At 32.8% G+C, this 21,923-nt stretch overlaps 1 protein-coding gene across 5 annotated transcripts in view; it reads left to right on the top strand.

Moving 5' to 3' along the window:
* LOC127708653 (uncharacterized) overlaps positions 1-21,461 on the top strand; it is a 30,519-nt gene extending 9,058 nt beyond the window's left edge. Inside the window, exons 1-7 of one of the 5 annotated variants that reach the window (XM_052213715.1) lie at positions 2,670-2,723; positions 6,075-6,732; positions 12,576-13,228; positions 14,056-14,276; positions 16,189-17,221; positions 18,236-18,950; positions 20,586-21,461. In XM_052213715.1, the coding sequence (XP_052069675.1) occupies positions 6,313-6,732; positions 12,576-13,228; positions 14,056-14,276; positions 16,189-17,221; positions 18,236-18,950; positions 20,586-20,792 (3,249 nt within the window). In that variant the 5' untranslated portion in view covers positions 2,670-2,723; positions 6,075-6,312 and the 3' untranslated portion in view covers positions 20,793-21,461. The other 4 variants (XM_052213714.1, XM_052213716.1, XM_052213713.1 and 1 more) reach the window with 4 other exon arrangements.
* Positions 21,462-21,923: the final 462 nt, after the last annotated feature.

The following is a 21,923-nucleotide window of genomic DNA, read 5'->3' as shown; positions in this document are numbered from 1 at the left end:
TTTATCTAATATCCTGGATCCGCACCTGGGGCTTATTTTGGCAAAATGGAACCAAACTGACTGATAATTGCGAAATATTATTTCGATATTCCGCTTTTATAAATGTTTGAAAGAATAAAAATTATATTTTGTCTAAATCGAGATCAAGAGAGAGAGACTATATAGGATACGTGTAAAAGATTTTTTCTTCTATTTCTGATGTTATGTTAAGTTGATTACTGACGTAATTCTGTTACTTATATCAAATGCGTACCGTACGATAACCGGGTAAGAAATGTGAATCAATACGTTCAAAAAGATGACGGACATGTAACTGTATTTCAACTAAAGAAAAACATCAAAAAGGTCAGTTGGTCACCTATTAATTCCCAAAGAAGCTGTCTAATGAATATAGCTCTAGATTTCCCGACACTCTGCATCAAGGTAAACGTTTTAAATTTGACCAAATGATACTATAACTTTAGAAAGGGTAGTATGGGTACATTGTATGTATAAAATGCAGTTTCCTATAAGAAATATTTTGCTAACGAATACCTATAGATTTTTGTGTTATGGATTATATTCTTAGGGCACTAACCGTTAACATACAAAACAATAAATGAGAGATTAACACCCTGTCAATTAACTAGAGAACGTCGACATATGTCCGCACCATTTCTGAAATAGGGGTTTTAATTGAACTTAGTAAAATAAGGGAATGCAATCCGTGTTTAGGAAGATGCGTCACAATTTCATGATATGATCAATTAATGGTATTAATTTGTCTAGACCGTTAGTATGTAATAATGTAAGAGAAATTTCTAATAATATAATAACATAATGCGCAATACAAGCATATTTTGTTTACGTCGTGATCCATTGTAAGTGCTTGTTGCGTGGTTTCGACACGTGATGTATCGTAATTAATTTTTCTCAAACAGTTGTATATATCAGCGCATATGAACAATTTGAAAAATATTTTGTCCTGTCTTTTTTTCATGTGTACGTGTTTGTATATTCTAATGGGTTTGGGGTTCCCATAGCAAAACAAATCTTTGTAAAACATTTCAAGAGGGTTGACATCTTGTGTTTGCAACCACTCGTAGATTTTTAACTCTTTTTAGGTAAAACCTAGTAAAAATCTTTTGGAGAATTTGCTGGAATTTTGCACATTTTAATTTTTTCTATCTTAATAATTTTTCAGTTTTGCGGTACAAAACACAAAGTTTTCCGAATCAAATGAAATTATGTATCAAGTAATAGCTTCTCCTCTCACACCGAATAGTTGGACTTAATTACCGCAGAATCTTGATAAATAGTATGCCAATGTGCACGTCGTCTTTTTTCATTTTTTTTTTAATCCAAATAATATTGTTTGGTCGAGGCATTTGATAGGTAGTTAAAAATAAGGGAGATCTGTTCACAGTTTTATACCCCGTAGACGTATGTCATTGTCGTTCCGTACGTCTATCTGACCGCTCGTCCGCACAACCACGCCCAACGACAAGACAAGTTTGCTTATCATTATAAATGGATCTTTGTGAAATTTTAAACAGTGCTTATATCTATGAAGACGAGCTCTCTTTTGATTTTGACAATTTTCTAATTATTCGTTGAATATTTGATTGATTGTTGTTTGCTTAACGTTCAGTGGCAAATTGTTATTGCTTATTTGTGACGAGAACAAATTAACAATAACTACAATGTATATATATGTATATATATATATATAAATTAAGATCCATTTATTACATCGGTGATCCGTTTATTTGGCAATCGCCAATGGCAGTCAGCAGGGTTTAAGAACATTTGTTGTTCGACCAGTTAGTCAAATGCGTTTTGTTAAAATATACTTTTTCACTTTTTGGTCTTTTGGAAAATGTTGTTTGTGCTGTATTTAGACCCCTCTAACAAGAAATTTGTTTTGCATGCACACGTATAAAAATTGCGGTTTTTATCCAACGCAATCATAGGTTTGAACGTTGTTTTCAATTTAGACTTGTTTATATTTTTTTCGTTTGGGCTTGTATTATATTTGCCTTAGGGTTTATATGATCCGTTCATCCTATTTTGACTCCTCAAAATATAAGAGTCTATCCTAAATTGAGGTAAATCGTTGGGCTTTCCAAATACCGTTTCGATTCCTAACATCACTGAAGAGACATTATTTGTCGAAATCCGGATATGGTGTACAAAAACCTTTGCACCTTTTGTTTGCGGTATATCATCTTTTCCGCAAGTTTATTGTTTTCTGTTTAGTATTAAATTTAAAATTAAGATCCATTTATTACATCGGTGATCCGTTTATTTGGCAATCGCCAATGGCAGTCAGCAGGATTTAAGAACATTTGTTGTTCGACCAGTTAGTCAAATGCGTTTTGTTAAAATATACTTTTTCACTTTTTGGTCTTTTGGAAAATGTTGTTTGTGCTGTATTTAGACCCCTCTAACAAGAAATTTGTTTTGCATGCACACGTATAAAAATTGCGGTTTTTATCCAACGCAATCATAGGTTTGAACGTTGTTTTCAATTTAGACTTGTTTATATAATATATATATATAGAAGTCTATAAAAAGGACCAACCAGCAAATTTAATATGAACCGGATCGTCTAGAATAGCCGGTACTGCGCAGAAAAGGAAAAAATTATATAAGATATAATATATATATATGATAGGTAAGTTCTGTAAAGAGGGTAGAACGGAAGCAGGAAAAGAAATTTAGACTGCCACCGGAAACTAAGGGTATGTTGGATAGGATAGGAATTTCAATTTCTGTGCCAGGCTACTTACGAACCCCAATAAAGTTCTTTAACCATGCAGATTGGACTTATCTGCTTATTTATACATCCCGCATAGATAAACGGGTTTAGCGTGACTTCTACTCAGTTTTCTACTTGAAAGTAACTGTCCATGTGCATGTTTGGATTGATTTGATGTTGTTTTATTTACGTTCATGCAGGCGAAAATACTAGGAACTGTCTTATTCACGACAGTCGTACTAGTATGCTGTAAGAATATATCATGTCGAAGGATATTGTTTGTTTGTTGCTGTTTTATTTTTGTATATATTATGTTTCTCTTAGTCGCTAATAACGAAGAAGGGCAATTGTTTGTCTGTGCGGGGATGTGTTTGTGTTAAATGTTTAATACCTCATATTTCATTTTTTCTGATTAGTATTTTTCAAGAAATATACTTGCACGCCTGAAAGTGTATGCAGGTATATGAACGGATATATGTTTTGACACTAATCCCTACTTGTGTAAAAAGAAAGATCACAAAACGGAAATTCAATATTATGATTAAAGAACTTAATAAAAACAATCGGCAAGAAATTTAGATTGAACAACAAACAGTTCCCATATTGACATGTTTAGTTTTTTACCTGACAAAAAAATGATTAAAATATTCCTCATATTAATGAAATGGATATAGAAATTGTGAAAAGTAAAAAAATACCTGTAGATGGCATATTTTTTTCTATGTTTTCGTCTTAAGTTATTCATTTACAAATATTATTCACATACAATGAAATATTACATTACAGAAAACATAATTTCGTGTCATTTCGCCTTTCGTAAAGTCGTTAGGGGTGAATGGCTTTTATATTCAACGGACGATTGACGTAAAAACTTTATTTAAATACTGTAAATTTTAAAAACATATAGAGTGAACACATAGATTTATGAACGTTAATTTAAAATGTTTAAGTACTTTGTCAAACAAACTAAGATATGCGTGAAATTTAACTAAAATAGATAATAAAAGTATACAACATTCGAGACAGATAGTAAGACTTGTAATATTACGTCAATTATGGCGAATAATAATAGCGGGAAATGTTAATAAACGGATCACGGAAAAGGATTACAAAATGACAAGATAAATACAACCTTCTACAAACCATGTAGATTGATAAAATAAACATTCCACTTTTCAATAATAAAAATGAGAAAACGATCCGATATATAAATGAAGATGTGAAGGCACAAGGGCGAATCCAGGACTTTTGAAAAGGGGGGGGGGGGGGGCGTAGTTTCCGATAACTGAAGATTAAGCGCTTTTTTTAAATTATTTTCTTACGATTTTATACCAAAAATTTATATAAATCATGAAAAACATGACATTTATTATGTGTTGGGCGATCAAAGGGGGCGTACGCTCTCTATGTCTAACACTCCCCCCCCCCCGGGATCCGTCACTGAACTGAGACCGCGTAAAAATGTCAGTTAAAATATCGTTAATAGACACATGGTCTCTGATCAAAATAAGATACTCGAACAGTAATTAATATCAATATATAGGAAAATGAATAGAATTCTTTTTGACATCCCCTTAACGTATATGCATGCCTATTGGCAATCTTCAGAACTAGCTCAAAAGAATCTCTCTATCCCTCTCTCTCAATTGTTTTTGCTCCGAGAGAAAGAGAAACGATCTCGCCTCTTTTCCTTACGAAATATCGGCTTGACTTCAGAAATAACCTAGCTATTGATAATTGTAAGAGCTCTATTCAAAAACAAAACCAATTAAAGATAATTGAGTGAATTATATTACATTACAATTGAAGTAAGGTTCTGTATTTATTAATTATACAAGCTGGTATTCAATCCATGTGATAATATAAGTAAAATAGTATGTAGCTATTAATCAATTGTATGCAATGTATTCGTACTTTGGTAATTTCACGTTAGTTGTCATTTTATCGTTTTTATTGTAAATTATACATCTAAAAGTGGGATATTTTAGTCCACTGTATTGATCTAGAAGTAGGAGATCGTTTTCCGTCGTTGTTATTTTTGTATCAAATTGACTGATTAAATTCTATTGAAACTTTTTGCTATATCACACAATATAGTTTTGTTTACGTTTAAACGGCGTGTAAAATTATACCTTACACGATTTTCCGTAACAAGGACAAAATAGTTTAATAAAAGATTTCTATATTACATCAACTTTGTACATTTACGGAATTTTATAGTCATATTACCGGTGTTCGATCACGTATATTGATTCATGCAAGGCTGCCTTCATATGAATATTATATATTTTCTAAGCAAAAAAAAAATAAACAACATTTGCGTTAAATCTTTATAGGGTGTGTATTTTCATCTAGACATATAGACTTTTTATTGTATTAATTTAAAGTAGTATCGTAATACAAGATTGATTCAAGATTAACACGGAAAAATATTTCCGTAGCACGCATAACTAAGTGTGTTGTCAAACTATGAATAAAGAGCGATTTAAAACATCATGACTCTGGGAGATGGACTTAAAAACTTTTTACATTTAGATATAACGGAGACGTGTAAAGGGTTTTTAATCATCCGTACTTTTTGTAACCGATATAAATTTTAAGTGAATGTTTTCCGTCAGAGGATTCAATAACAAATGCCGGCGCGACATGGAGCTAGAATTGTGAGTTTTTATTGATTTAGAAATAATCAGAAAAACGGTTCTAACAACAAAAGAATCGACACGAAAGAAAGCGATATTGTCTACTTAAATAATCAGTAGGAGATTACCAATAGAATGCCGACTGAACCACGAATTATACATACAGAAAAGATAATATCCGCAAAACGCTTTCAAATAGCAATACGATTTTAAATACTTTCGTTTTATGACTATTTGTTGAACATTGTGCATTACATAGGCAATTGATGATAAAACTTAACACGAACTATTTTATATTACTTATAAGAGATTTTTTCCGTAACTCACGCAGAACGGATACGGTTTTCTGCCTTAACAATCACACGATTGGTTTTAGATTTCATAGATTTTTCCAACTTTTTAATATGTTACACGTGTACATGTCTCTTTGTTTGTACAGGATATAAATGTATTCTGTACTGGTGCGTGCATTATTCAAAGTTTTCTGGACATGAGCGATAAGCTAGCGTTAGTGTGAATTATTTTTATTGATAATCAATTCGTTGACGACGATTAAAAGCCTGCAGGATGTTTGTGCTTGTATATATCATCTCAATTTAGAGTTTTGTTCCTTGTTTAATCATCGCATATCATTAACTGGCGGTTTATGACGACCCAATTTTAATCTTTCTAAGCCACTTTTGTTGTATATACAGGCGGAGTGAGTTCGTATTTAAACAGCACTGGGAGACACGAGGAAAAGAGACGCTACGAAAATATATACAACACATGTAAATGTCAAAGAGGCCATCTCAGTAAGTTACAGATTCATGATTTGCGTGTGTTGAACATTTGCGTAAAATAAAGTAATTAGAGATTATGCTATATTTTACGCAAGATCATTGAAGGATCATATTACAATTTGTCTACGGAATCTACTTCAATGTAAATATTATGAAGGCGAAGTCATTTACGGAAAAGAGAAAAATTAAAACTGAAGGTACGGAAAACATTGAAAAAAGTGAACTAGCAATGAAGAGAAGGAGAAAGCACAGGGCGGGAAAATATTCTATTAATGAAGAAGTAAATGTTGCAGATGCTGAAGATTATATTGTTACTTCTATTGAAGATGGAGAGACAGTATTAGATGTACAGTGCGGAACAAATAAGGCTACATTAACACTTGACAGATTGTGGCAAGGAAGTAAAGGTCCGTGTATAAATTTTCAAGGTTCATGGTTGACACCAAATGAGTTTCAATATGTCAGCGGGAGGGAAACGGCAAAAGACTGGAAACGTTCAATCCGACACCAAGGAAAAAGCATTAAATTACTTCTTTCAAAGGGTTATATAAAAGTTACAACAGACAGCGTTGTAAGTATACACTAATTAACATTATATATTGTTACATGTATTCCTAAAAAGAGATGCCATCTGTCGTGCTAAACTACAATTTATAATTTTCCGTCAGTACGGAAATGAATACAATATTGGTATAGGTGAAGGCGATAATAAGTGTGTGTACGTGTTTATTGTCATGAAAAGTAAACAAAGAAAAGTTTAGACAATTGTAAATACTTTTATCTTGTATCGACTAAATATTTATCCTTTCTGTTCTTTGTATGGGATTACAATATTGAACCGAGAACATATTTTTGTTATCGACGAGATAGCGAGTATGTATAAGATTAATCCTAATTTTGTAATCGAAAATGCTTGTCACGAACGGGAAAGAAGATTAAAAGTAGGGTTTTGTTTCATGTCGACAAAAGTTTTATCTGTAAAAGCATTTATTAACGTACGTCCGTCAACCGTCATTATTGATCCCTATTTGAAGCATATGTAATATGCGTGTTAAAGGACCGACATCTTGCACTAAAATATAGATTATTTTTTTCTAAACAGGATGAATTTCGTCACGTTTATTCAATAAATTACTTTTTTTTTATTTCTGTATTTATGTTCATACGAAGTAGTGTTTTCGAAAATAAGGTGAAGAGGCGGTAATAGAACAATAATATAATTCCATCTCGCTTAGCATGCAGACTTTTCCACATTTCTATATTTATATTTCATGTATGAAATGTTATCATTCGATCTACGTAGTAAAAATGGTCACATTTTAAAAGTCATTTAAAATTTACGATTGTACATGTTTTAAACCATTTGCGTCAGGATATCCGCTTTTCAAGCATGTCAAGAGAAAAATGTAAAATTTATTTATAATCGCATTACCAGATTTGATACGTCGTATTCATAACACCACATTAATAATTTTTCATGGGAGAATTTTTTTAGTATATTTTCTTGTATAAGACGCCTTGCTCTTGCACGCGATATTTCCTGGCTAAGGTTGATTAGCTGTGCATGCGATAACAAAGCGTTATCGTAAAATACAGTTTATGGCTTTTGTGTGCTTTTCCGTAACCGAGGGGCGTTACATAAATAATTAAATACATAAATGAGACCTTTATTTCAAAGTCGGAAATAGATTAAGCACGAAAAGATGTGGCGGCATTGTTATTTAAAATAAATAAAATAGACGAAAGACGATAGCAATAAAACTTATTGAGTTTAGGAAAGTATATATTGATTAATTTATCACGATTTCACTGGCATTTATCCAAGCATTTCTGCATACGGAAAGAATTTGAAATTAAAAGAAGTTTGCAAAGGGTCGCTGCTCTTGTCGGCAACGTAAATGAAATGCGATCTTCGTAGTATGACTTCGCAACAGATTGAAGTCATTATACAATGTACGCTATATTAGAATTGTTTCAGCAGACATAATTACGGGCAAGTCGATAAACGCTTCTCTTTACGATTTTCTGTGCAAATGTTGCGGAAAACATACGAGTAGACTTTTAATTCCTCACGACCATATTATCTGAATGTAATATAGATTATACGGAAATTTCATTTTGGTTACCTAGAAACAAATTTGAAGTATATCAATTCGTTTCCTTGTCAAAATTATTTATCTAAAAGTATATATCATCTGATTGATACGATTTCAATACGTCGCATACGTCAGAACGTTTTTCCGTATGGCACTATACGTGTATAGTAGATTGAATGGTTTCTAGGAAAAAAGGAAACGCCCATACATTCGAAAGTATAATGCTACAACAATAACAATAGAAATACATTGTTGACGTTTCCGGGTGATAAAACATCCAATGTATAGGTCAAGTGCAAGGCAATTATTAAACAACATTTGTAATAAAAAAAAAATTTCTCCTGCAATTCAGAATTTAACTTGAACAAACCTAGATAAAATGTCGAAACGTATCTTCCGATTCCTTGAATCCATACGACAAAAGTTCCATAGCAAGCAGTATCGAAATGAGAGCGACATTGCACACAATGCAACAATGTTACGACAGAAAGGTCCCTTGGAAAATCAGTATTACAACTTGCAATGACTTTCATTATTAGTAGGTCAACCGGAACGGAACGCAAATTCCAAATCTTTAAATCTTGACTGATATTTAAAAAAAATGCAGATGAAAACATTGTCGATGAAAAGACATTGAGTCTGACAAACATTTATTTGGATAGAATTCTCTTTATATCAACCCAAAGAATACAATTACACACAAAAAAGCAGCACGGCATCCGTGAAAAAGTATACATTTGTCGCGAAGCTATTATAACTGTTTGACAACTTACGGAAGCGAAACGCAAAGTCGGCCTGGAACCCCAACCCTTCATTATACAACCAAACACGCATATACATTGTGAACAAAAAAGGCAAGTTAATGAAAATATCAATTACAAATGCTTGGGTGTTGTTTTTGATGCTACGAATAAAGCGTAATTATTTAATCGTGCATATTAGTTTATATAGTAATAATCAATAAATATCTCGAGTCACTGAATGCTTCCAAATATTATTTATTCTCAGATTACTGAAATAGGTATAAACTTGAGTTTTGCGTGTCTGGGTGTACATTTGTCGTAATGATTATTGATAAAATATCGACAAAGCGTTGGTTAAATAACGACTATGTATGAGCGGAACCCCCAAGACAGGACAAAAGACTATATTCTCACGTATCCTGACATCTAACAAAATCGTTAAAATGATGTTTATGCGATCAATGCTAAGCCGTATATAATGATATAATTGTTCTAAACAACAACACTAAAAATCCTTACTGCTCGTGTCAATTTTGTATGCGTGAACGCGCATGTCTGTATGCCTAGAACATTAGGTGACACGTGACGGCAACAGCTGAAAATTTAACGAAAGTTTTAAATAAAAAAGCGTTCGTCTGTGAAAACATGAAACCAATACATATTCAATCATCGTTTAGACAAAAATGAATATTCATTCCATCAATACGAAGATTAATGATTTTTATTGCTACATATTTGCAATTTATATATATTTTACCAGACAGAAGACATACTAGAATAACGTTCAAGGCAGAAACAAAATCGTAAATAATTGCTCATTTTGCGTCATTCACACATTTCAAGTCATGGTAAATCAGTGATATAACTATAAAACTAAGGTTTCTCTTTAGAAATAATCAAAACTCTTTACGTGTTAAATGTTTATTTTTGTCAGAGAAACGTGCTCAAACGGTTCTTCGTCTTTTCGCCACATTTATTACCAGAAGGATTTGTAATATCGTACATTAATTCAATACAACAGCTGTAGTCTTGATGATCAGTAGAGGAAGATATTATCGGTGTTATATTCTTTTTTCTCAAGTACGGACAGTAAATAGATGACGTGCATCGCCGCGGCATTTTTCATACATTCTATTGTATTAGCGTCACGAATATCTCGGTTTATTGATCGAACTCGTTCGAAACTAATTTACGATTAATTTATATTAATGGCGAAGTTAATTAATGTTATCGTGACGTTTTAAAAAGTTGGTTATCAGTTCCACACGTTCAATGATATAAAAGTAAACGACGCTTAAGGAAGTCGGTTACTTAGGAATACATGTACGTGTAAAGATTTTTCATTATGGGACATCCGTTTCTGTCTAAATCCTCAGGAAATCCTCCTTCTTGTCATCAAACAGTTACACGCTACTAAATATCACCTCATTTTTTCAATCGTTATTTAACTGAATTCTTCAGTGCATTAATCATTTGAAGAAATTATTATTTTTTATTTCAATGACAAGTATTGAGTACTCATTATTGAGTTTAACTACTATATCTAAAAAGAAGAAGAAGAATGACGTAAATTGCTTCTCTTTTGTTTGTCTTTTAATGAATTGTTTGTCAGTAGCAGTTGTTTCGATGTAACGAAATTCTTATATTTTAAGTATGTATATTAAAGTGATGTATATGCCAAATATGTTTATTTTCTGTTTTTTATATTTGGCACGTTTTTATTATTAAGTTTGTTGAATAATCGTCGTCAGTTCATTTGTTTCTGTATCAAGTTCCGGTTATCTGCTTGCAATTACTTTAATAAAGCGTCCTTATCATTTATTAGATCTCTCTGGTGTACGTGCTTATTCTAATACATGGGCCGTAACAATTTATACCGTCATACACAGTTACAAGAGTAAACCATTCTGCCTTTGTTTAGTTTATCCACGAAACTGTAATTATAGAAATTTTCCCATTTACTACAGTCGTAGCTATCAATGATAAATCGATAATAGTCATTTTAAGGTTATGCGGTTATTAACACCGCTCAAACAGAGCCGTGGCTTTATTCTTCAATTTGCCTTTTAATAGGGTTAAAGCGCTTTATAAAGAGAAAATTCCTTGTACGATATGAAAGTCACGCTATCGTCTGATGCATAAAACAGTCCAATAATTAATGTTATTATTAAGAATCTCCGCATGATGCTGTAGATCAAATATTATTGAAGAAAATTAATACTCGATTAAAAAAAAATATGAAATATTTTCAGGTGTCCTTGATTTTGTACATTATTAGGTACAGAGGCGCATATTTTCCTTTTTTCAGAGTTAAAATAGCCTGTGTAATATTTGCATAGCACATTACTTTTTTGCCATCGCCACAATCATGACAAAATTAATTTTAAACAGTCACGTACTTCCAAGAAGTCCGCTATACTAACAATATTTTTTTTAGATGTGCAGTAAATGTAATATATAGTATCAGCTCAAATGTTGATACTTTATTTCATCCCGTGACTTGGTGTCAGCGATGCTCTAATTTTTCCTCTGTATGTGTAGTTAGGAATACTTATTTAATCTTATGTTTGAGGTAAGGGGTACTTTTTGTCCTCTGTTTGTCGACAAGGATACTTTATTTCATCCCTTGTTTCAGGTCAGCGATACTTTATACTATCTTCTGTATGTCGACAAGTATACTTTATTTCGTCCCCTGTTTGAGGTCAGTGATACTTTATTTTATCCGCTTTATATGTAGTCGGGGGTACTTATTTCATCTTATGTTTGAGGTAAATGATATTTTACACTATCCTCTATTTGAATTCAGTGACTAATTACTTTATCCTCTGTTAGTGGTCAGGATAACTTCATTTTATCCTCTGTTAGTGCATGGTCAGGATTACTTCATTTTATCATCTGTGGTCATTGATACTTCATTTTATGTTTTGTCAATAAATTCACAACGTCACAATGAACCTGAAATCTTGAACCTTCTAAAGTTGTTTGAGAGTCATGAAACATAAGAATAATTATGGTTTCCTGGTCGTATGATCATGATCATGAAGATATCGCAATACTATCAAGTCGTAATAACAGCACGCCAACACAGAATATCATACAAAACAGGTGTTGTATCAACAGTAGAAACACATACGTATAAAGATCAAACTTGTGTTGATATCAGTCATATATCAATGGTTTGCAAATAAAATAGCTATTGCCGAATTATTATTGATTCCTGTAAAATACAATTAGTTAGTATATATTTTTTTTTTTTTTGCTTTACGCAAGTAAGAAATGCCTTTATAGTGAAACATATTATCAAAAAATGTTAAATATATGTGATTTAACTTAAGACCAACCTAGTCTAGGTTTTTTGTCTCAGCAATATTAGACATCAATCTTTAATGAAACATTGTCTTGCATCAATTGAAAAAAATATCCTAATGTTGTATGTTCTTTTTATAAATGCGGCGAATAGTAGAACTAACTAACGAGCAAGAGTGTCAAATTGAGAAATTAATAAAACATTCTTGTAATCTGTAGTTGATTTCATTCATTCATCGTATCTATCAATGCATATTTCTTGCTTTCAGAACAATGAATCCAAGACTGTACAATGCAATGAGGTCAAAAAGAAACGACGAGGAAAGGGGAGACGAAGAAAAGCAAAATCGGTGGTCAACCAGCCAGTGCTTGTTGACATTCCTGGTCATCTGAATGGAATACATATCAGCGAAAATGACAAAGATAAGAAACATGATCTAGGGAAGGATGTGGAATCTAAGGTCAGTCAAGACTATACCGACGAGAGTCATGACGGTAATGAAACAGACGAAACAATAGAAAATTATTACTCGGAAAACGAGTTCCAAAAAGAAAATGCGAATGCAACGAAAGCGAAAGATTCCGGCAGCGAAAAAAGTATTAACAGTTTCTTCACAGAAAACGAACAGGATGAAAATATTATCACTGATTTTAATCAAAATAAGGAGTCCGAAGATGAAGATTGTGAAGACAGCGAAAAATCTTCAGGCAAAATAGACAACCGATATAGAGATAGTGGTTACAGCGATCAGACAAAATCCGAATTTCAATTGACAGAAAACGCAGGAAAAGATAGTACAAGAAAACTACGTGAATCAAATGTTGACGCTGATATTCCTGATATTAACCATCACACTGATTTGTCTGAGAAACAACACGGAGAACTACAGGAACAGTTTGTCCTTTGTGAAGGTGCTCGGAGGTATGGTTAAATGCTTATTGATGCAATTAATTATGTTGTTTAATATGTTGTGCACTGCATGACGAAATTCAAAATGTAAAAAAATACCTGCCTGATTAAGCGGAAAGATTTGTCATGCAGTTATTTGCACTCCCCAAGACAGATTGATAAAAAACGCAAACCATTTAATTTGTTTCTGTCGTTTATGTGTTGATGCAGATACGTAAATGAAAAAGAATGTTAAGTGGAGGAGCACGATCTCACACTCGACTTGCATAATATTCATTTGAAAGCAGGCACTTCCAACGTACCAATGATTTTATTGAATTGCAAAGTATCAACGAATGACAAATTTGTCGTAATTTATCAAAATTAAAATATACGGAAGGAAATACATATTTTTGTTGCCTTGAAAAACAAATGAATAATCTACGTTGTCCATTGAAATGATAAATATGATCTAATATATGAAAGTACAACATATTTGACCTCGATTTTCCGTAAATATTTCCTTTGGTCTAAATTTATGTACATTACGGAAGAAATATTATTTTCCGCATGATAATTTTGCTCGAAAAGTTTGAATATTTTACAAATCTTGAGGGCACTGACAACAAACAATGATATATAACAAATGACCTTATTTGCATTTATTTTTATTGTATTGTATAATTTATCTGTATTGATGCGTTTAGTTTACTGTGTGAAATCTGATAAATTATCGTTTTTATCACTACTGTTATCAAATTAAAGTCTTTATAGAATGCGATATTTAAAAAACTTTAATACGAACAAACTATAATACACTATTGTTAAAAAACTCATGATATTTTACTTCATTTTAATAGCATATCGAAAACACTTATGGAATCTAGTCACGAGGACAGCCATGTTACAGGTCAAAAAGCAGAAAAGAATATAACAGAAGAGCTTTCTCTTTGCAAAGACAGAGTGCAAAGTCCCCAACAAAGTATGGATTGTGATAGCGATGTCATGCCGGATGTTGTATGTGAACAGCCAGCAGATATAGCAGGTCCAACGCCTATCGACCAGGATACATACAGTACAGGTACATTAGTTTGACTGGAATTAAGTCTGAATTCTCAAGTTTTACAGTACATGCATTTTCTTTTGACTGTGACTTAATCTGAATTCTGAAGTTTTACAATACAAGCATTTTCCATTGACTGTAGTTAAATTTGAATTCTGAAGTTTTACAGTACAGGCATTTTCCTTTGACTGTAGTTAAATTTTAATTCTGAAGTTTTATAGTACAGGTATATTTCCTTTGATTGTAGTTAAATCTGAATTCTGAAGTTTTACAGTACAGGTTTCTTTCCTTTGAATGTAGTTAAATCTGAGTTCTGAAGTTTTACAGTTCATGTTTCATTCCTTTGACTGTACACTGAAGGAAACCTAGTAGGTGTACTAGCTTACCAAGTAAAGAAGAAATTATAACTAGTACACTTGTTAATTTACTAGTATTTCTGGTTAAAATTACTAGTCTTTCAAGTCAAAATTACTGGTCTTTCTAGTTGTCTACTAGTCCTTCTAGAAAGTTACTTTAATAAAATTGTTCAATTCTTAGTTTTCTATGTTGCTTTTTAGACTGTTGTTTGTCTTTTGAACGTTTTTCGTTTTTTGCCATGGCATTGTCAGTTCGTTTTCGACTTTTTGACTATCCCTATAGTACCTTCCGCCACTCGTTTACCTATTTAATTCAACTATGTATTTCTTTGAATGCAGTTAAATCTGTATTCTGAAGTTTTACAGTATAAATATATTTCTTTTGATTGTTGTTAAGTCTGTATTTTGACGCTTTAAGGTACAAGTATAACTCTTATTAGCTGCAGTTAAGCGAGTATTCTGATGTTATACACTACAAGTAATTTACCGGGCCTTTGACTGGATTCGGATATTCGACACAAGCAAAAGCAAACACGAATAAACACAAAAGGAATACATTTATGCAAATAGATAATCCTAATGTACACGTTGCTAAAGGGTAACCATTTAACAAGATTGCACTTTGATAGTTTTTAATCGTAAAGAAAAGGGTTAAACGTATAAATCGACCATAAAAAACGAAGTATCGAATATTGCGCGTTACTGTAGTATAAAGATCAATACACATGAAGGGTTTCACCATTACGGTTTATAGATCTATTGGTGTATAGATTAAGTACAAAGTAAACATTATTGTCTTTATAATCAAAGTTTGTTGAAAAAACAGATGTTAAAACGCTTTCTTATTTCCACGGTACTTCTGATAATACAACCTGAGAAATCAGTGAGTGAAAGCAATTTGATAATATTTTATATTATATGTAACACACGTAAATATTAACATGGCGGTATCGAACATAAGTAGAAAAAGATGCGCTTCTGCCCTGCTGCACAGTTAAACGTCGTTGTAAATCTAAAAGAACATGTGTCCGCTCGCTGTTCAAAGCTGTCGTATATTATTCAAAAGAGCCGTTTATGATATTAGAGTTTTTAAAAAACCTATTTAAGCTACTACCCTTGTCACGAAAGGCTAGTGAGAGTTTTTTGCCGACTTGATGTCCTTTGGATGTTAACCTTTACATTTCCACCATTTCCCTTTCGAAGCACCTTAGATCACCCCGGTTTTTTGTTGGGTTCGTGTTGCTCAGTTTTGGGTTTTCTATGTTGAGTTTTGTATACTATTTTTTGTCTTTTTATCGTTTTACGTTTTTTTGCCATGGCAGTCATTTCTTTTTTACGACTAATGAGTATTCCTTAGGTATCTTTCGCCTCTCCTCTAAACTGTTGAACCAAACTTAATCGGAATAATAATAATTCTTTACTGTCATATAAACAATTTGTTTGTGACAAAGAATAAAAACAAAACATAACATAACAAAGATATAACATTTAAGCTAATAATAAAAATAATATTAATTATGAGGGTTCTGTGCTCAATTCTAATTTTATTTCTTATTTTATTCACTTTATTTCAGATGACGAAGACCCACCAACGCTAGAACCACAAATCATTGGGTTTCATACTGAAAAGAAGATCATTCCAGCTTCGCCATCTGAATCACTGACTCCATGTCATGTTGAAACGGGCTTTGACAGCTCTGTCGACGATACAGAAGTCCCATGTTCCAAGAAAATTGTATTGTCGTTACCTTTGAAGAATGTTTGCCAAATGTCAAGACAGGATTCAGACACCAAGATGACATTTCAAGAACCACAACAACACACTAGCTTCACAAAAGACCATAACCAAGAACTACCGCAACAAACTAGCTTCACAAAAGATTATCACCAAGAATCAAAGGAATGCAACGATCGTGCACATGAACCTAAAGAAGGCGTCGAGAAGGCAACGGACCCCGAACAGTTCTCTGATAATTCTCAAAAAACTATTGATTCCGTTGTTAGTGTTAACACTGTCAGCAAAGATATTAGAAATGCGTTGAATTCCACTTCTACTAAAATACCGAACAAACGAAAGCGAAAACGGTCATCAAAACATGTGAAGAAAGTCGACACAATATTACACAACATTCCAACAATAACAGGACCAAAAATCGATTCTCAAAACGATACTGACAATAACTTTTGCCAACAGAAAAATAAAACAGATAAAATATTAAATAAGGAAATGTCAAAAGATTGCGACAGAAAGTCAAAAGATAACATTTTTTTCTGTCAACAAGATTATACTGTCGAACATAAAATTAAATCTAATTCACTAAACAAAGAACCAACAGTTATCAAAGAAGAAACGTCGATGAAGATACCAATCACAAATATGGACAACATATCGAATTCACGTATTGATACATCTAGAAATATGAACCAGATCAACAAAGATCCCAATTTAAAGTTAAAGATTTCTACAAAAGATGATAAAAAATCACTGATAAATTTGTCAGCTACCGTTCCTCGAATGAATGGTGACACCAGAACGAGATCACCACTTCAAAATAGCTATGACGACTATATGCGAAGACTTGAGGCGTCACACTCTTCTACATCGTGGTATGTATAATAGTTAATTGGACAGGATTTTAAAAATGCATGTATTACAACAATTATATATAAGGAAATCTAATTCACTTCGCAATGATTGGAACAAATCTGAATAAAATTGAGAATGGAAATGGGGAATGTGTCAAAGAGACAACAACCCGACCATAGAACAGACAACAGCAGAAGGTCACCAACAGGTCTTCAATGCAGCGAGAAATTCCCGCACCCGGAGGCGTCCTTCAGCTGGCCCCTAAACAAATATATATACTAGTTCAGTGATAATGAACGCCATACTAAACTCCAAATTGTACACAAGAAACTAAAATTAAAAATAATACAAGACTAACAAAGGCTAGAGGCTCCTGACTTGGGACAGGCGCAAAAATGCGGCGGGGTTAAACATGTTTATGAGATCTCAACCCTCCCCCTATACCTCTAGCCAATGTAGAAAAGTAAACGCATAACAATACGCACATTAAAATTCAGTTCAAGAGCTGAAGCATTTAATATGTAATATATTTTTGTAAAAGAATTTGACGATGTCTTAGGTTAAAACAGTAACATTCCCATATCCGCTTTTGTACGCATTTTAACAGAAGAATACGACGGGTCTAACTAGTTGAGCTGGAACTGCTTACCCTTCCGATTCACCTTTGTAAACCCCCTGTTTTTTTATTTGGTTCGTATTGCTGAATCGTTTGTTTATTCTGTAGAGATTTTAGACTTTTGTTTTGTCTTTTCATCGTTTTTCTTCAACTAATGGTTGCTTATCAAACCTCTTAAAATTTTCTCCTTAAAGAAAATTTCTATTCGCTTGCACTTAAGTGTGCCTATATATTCAATCATTTCTCATTTCCCACATGTATAATTTGTACATTGTACGATACCGGATAGTATTGCCATCCAACATTCATTTCAAACTATTAGATGTACATTTATTAATGATGTTTAAGATATCCATCCGCTATCTGTCATCTCGATTGATTTTGTACGACATACTATGATCTGTATTTTAAATTTCAGGAATCCATACTTCCCGTTTTTTCAATTACCGAGACATTTAGAAGGAATGAGTATACCAACTTCATCTTTTATGTCTCCATATCCACCATTGCTTGGAACTGCAAGAAAACAAGACCTTGAATCATATCCACGAAGTCTGATAACTCCAACTTCGTCTCCAATGCTGTCTCCTTATATTGCAACATCTCCGCCATCATTTGATATTCCAAAGTTACCAACTGTGCCTAATATGTGGAATGGAAAGGATTCGTTTCCCGACACCAAATATTTCCATGGAAAATCAATCGATTCAAAATGTACATCATCGTCAACAGATACAACATCATCTTGTCTAACCATAAAACCAGCTCATTCAGTTATGCCTGACTCATTGTGTTCTAATATGAAACGTAATTCTGATGAATGGGATACACCGCTTGATCTTTCTATGAAAAAGACAAAATATCACCATATTAAAAATTCCACTTTTACCGATCTTAACAAAAATAAAATCACAAACTTTAAATACAATAGAAACGACCGGGTAAACACTCCAGATACTGTTTCTAAACATAAAAAGTTGAAAAATGTATGGATTAATAAAACAGACAATGAAAAGCAAAAACTAAGTATTCCAGAGAAATGCTCCTGCTTTAAAGACAACTTAGAACATTGGAGCGTCGATCAAGTCTACAGTTTTATCAAACGTCTGGATGGATGCAGCCCATATTCCGAGGTACGTATAACTAAAACGAAGTCTGCAATGTGAAAAAGAAACTTGATGATGATTGATTGGTATTTAACATCAAGTGGTTCATATTACATCAAGACGATAATATGAATATGAACCATGCATGCATTGTGCTAAACCGATATGCTGAGCCATATTTTTAACGTTCTAGTTCACAAAATAACAGTCCGAAAAAAGACACGGTCACATTGTTCGGACTCCGAGTTGACCAGTCTTTGTCCTTTCTTAACACCGTGTACTAATAAAGAAGCAGCAAATACCAATGTTCAAGTCTTTGTTTGAGCCGACCGTGGATTGAACTCACGGTCTCTTGTACTCGGGGGGCGAAAACGCTACCACTTCGAGACCACCAAGTCGGTGAACAAAACCTGACAATTTAAAAAAAAACATCTGTAAATGAAGCCTTTGTGATAAAACATGTTGACTGACGTCTGTTTGACTAGTGTATTGGTCGAACATTATGATTGAATCATAAATCTCAGCAGTCATTATATGCTGTGTCTGACATCACGTATATACTACAAAGAAAATTTGCAACATCATCTAAACGTTATAAGAATGTCGCATCTAAACAGCATGTATTTTATCCAGTTACGTATTTTCATACATGTACTTTCTTCTGTTAATAAGGTTATTTTCAATTGATTAGAACTGGGAAATGGGAATTGTTTTATTGATAATTGATTACATTACCCCTCTGCTAAGTAGAGTAAACATCTTCCTATTTAATCTAAACGATATAGTAAGCGTAAATAGCTTTCATTCAGTTCTTTAGGTGAAATCGTTGTTCGAAAGTAATGTGTTTTGTTATCTATTTTCATTTAATTCTCATCTCTCATTAATATCAAATTTTATAGGAATGCAGAAACACAGAGTCTATTAACAACACATTTAGTTTAAATTGATTATCATTTGAGAAGTGTACATCTCAGTATTAGACGGAATTCGATTCTGCAGAATCACTTATTACTTATTTATGGATAAAAAGTATTGTTTGTTTCTGGGATCATCGATCATAATTCACCAGTGATGAACATTATTTGAACTAGCTTCGCTAGTAATCGGTTCGTGTCTGTAATGCTATTTCCGGATGATAATGATATTTAACGCTAAGATAATTGAATGCATTTTTAATACTTTTTACTAGTCACGTAACAATTCAAAACCGAAATATTAGGTACATGTTACTAATGATTCATATACTATTGAAGTATGCATGTTAAAACTACCGTTGTTTTGATTTTATAAGAAGAGTTAATGTTCCATTTGAGATGTGAAGAAAATGGCTGATGGCAACAAACGAAACGCCGCGATTATGATCGTCTGTTGTATTAGAATATAATAATTTAAATATCGACAGAAAAGCAATGTGGAAATGCGACGGTTTTTTTCCCTCAATGTGAAAAACTTTTAACCTAGTGAAAACAATGACATTGAAAAAAATATCTTATAAGTTGAAATGATTATGAATTAAACACCAAAAAGTAGAATTACACAAATTAATAAAATGAATTTACGATAATAACATGTTTACTTCATATATGAAAAAATAATTAGTTTCAGTATTATTTTTACTTATATATAATAATCTTAACTTTTGTTGTTACTTTTTTGTTTTAGAAATTCAGACAACACAACGTTACCGGCATGTCACTTCAGTTTTTGTCCACAGACCACATGACCAGAGGCATGGGGATGAAAGTTGGACCAGCTATTGTTCTGAGTGACGCTATTACCCGAGAAGTGCAGAACAGCAGGAAACGTTCGATGTCATGTTACCACTGTAATTCGAAATTACTCAGGGATGACCATAAACTGTTTGTTTAAGTAAACTTGTACTGTATAGTGTATTATAGATATAAAATTGAACAGTGCTATACGCCATGCAAATTTGAAGATTACGTGAAGTGTTCAGATCTCTTTTCAAAAATGATGCATGACTATCTAATAAATCGAAAAAAAAATATATTCGTCCATTTCTGTTCCTTCATTTCATGACAAAAAAATGTATGGTTACTACTTCTTTTTGTCACTAGGGGTTAAATAAAAACGTTGATGTAACACAATGTGTGTGTGACGTGCATTGAAACTGATTTGATACAGGTCAAATTGTGCTCTAACACATAGCACACAATGGAACAGACTTCTTGCTTTGTAGCACAGAAATCAAGACGACAGTTTGATTGTGTGTTTTTTAACCCCTATGATATCTAGAAATTTAGGAAATGAGAGATGTTTGTGCACACGAAAAATTGGATTGACCCTACCACATTTTGTGGCTGTACCAAGTGTTGTTCAGTGTGATTCTCGTTGTTTGTTTGTCTGTTTTTCGGAGAAATTTGACATTGGTGGTTGATGTGGTCTGTTGTGCTGCGCCGTATTTTTGGCGATTCATGTTTTCAATTTTATGCATTTTATTATTAAGATTTTATAAGTAATCTGTTTATAAAATGTCTTTGTTAAAACATTCAATTTATTAAAATGAATGTCATTAAGTATTTGCATACTAGATATATAAGGGAAAAAAACGAGGAATTTTTAGAGAAATTGATAATATTGCTGTTGGGATCTTGTAATGATTCATAGTAACAGACCAGAAACAAACAAAATGTAAGGTGATAAATTAATAAACCAGAATATGTGTCCAGAGGTCACCGTACCCTATATTATAAGCCTGGTATCTTTGATTAGTTTTTACAACCACTGGGTCGATACCACTGCTGGTCGACCTTTCGTCCCCGAGGGTATCACCAGCCAAGTAGTCTGAACTTCGTGTTGACATAATATATCATTAATATAGACGATTTATGTAAATTTTCTGTCTATAATTTTGAATCATTCGAAACATTTCAGGTTTTTCTACCCACAAAGATAGATTGCTTTAGCCGTATTAGGACCTTATTTTTCTTATGTTTTACTTGTAATGCTTTTACTTACTATATTTGATTTGGCCTTCCA

The sequence above is a fragment of the Mytilus californianus genome, unplaced genomic scaffold (assembly GCF_021869535.1).
Source record: "Mytilus californianus isolate M0D057914Y unplaced genomic scaffold, xbMytCali1.0.p SCAF_7, whole genome shotgun sequence".
In the NCBI taxonomy this organism is placed as follows: domain Eukaryota; kingdom Metazoa; phylum Mollusca; class Bivalvia; order Mytilida; family Mytilidae; genus Mytilus; species Mytilus californianus.
Note: the sequence above shows the minus strand (reverse complement) of the source record. Positions and strands in the feature narration are given on the sequence as shown.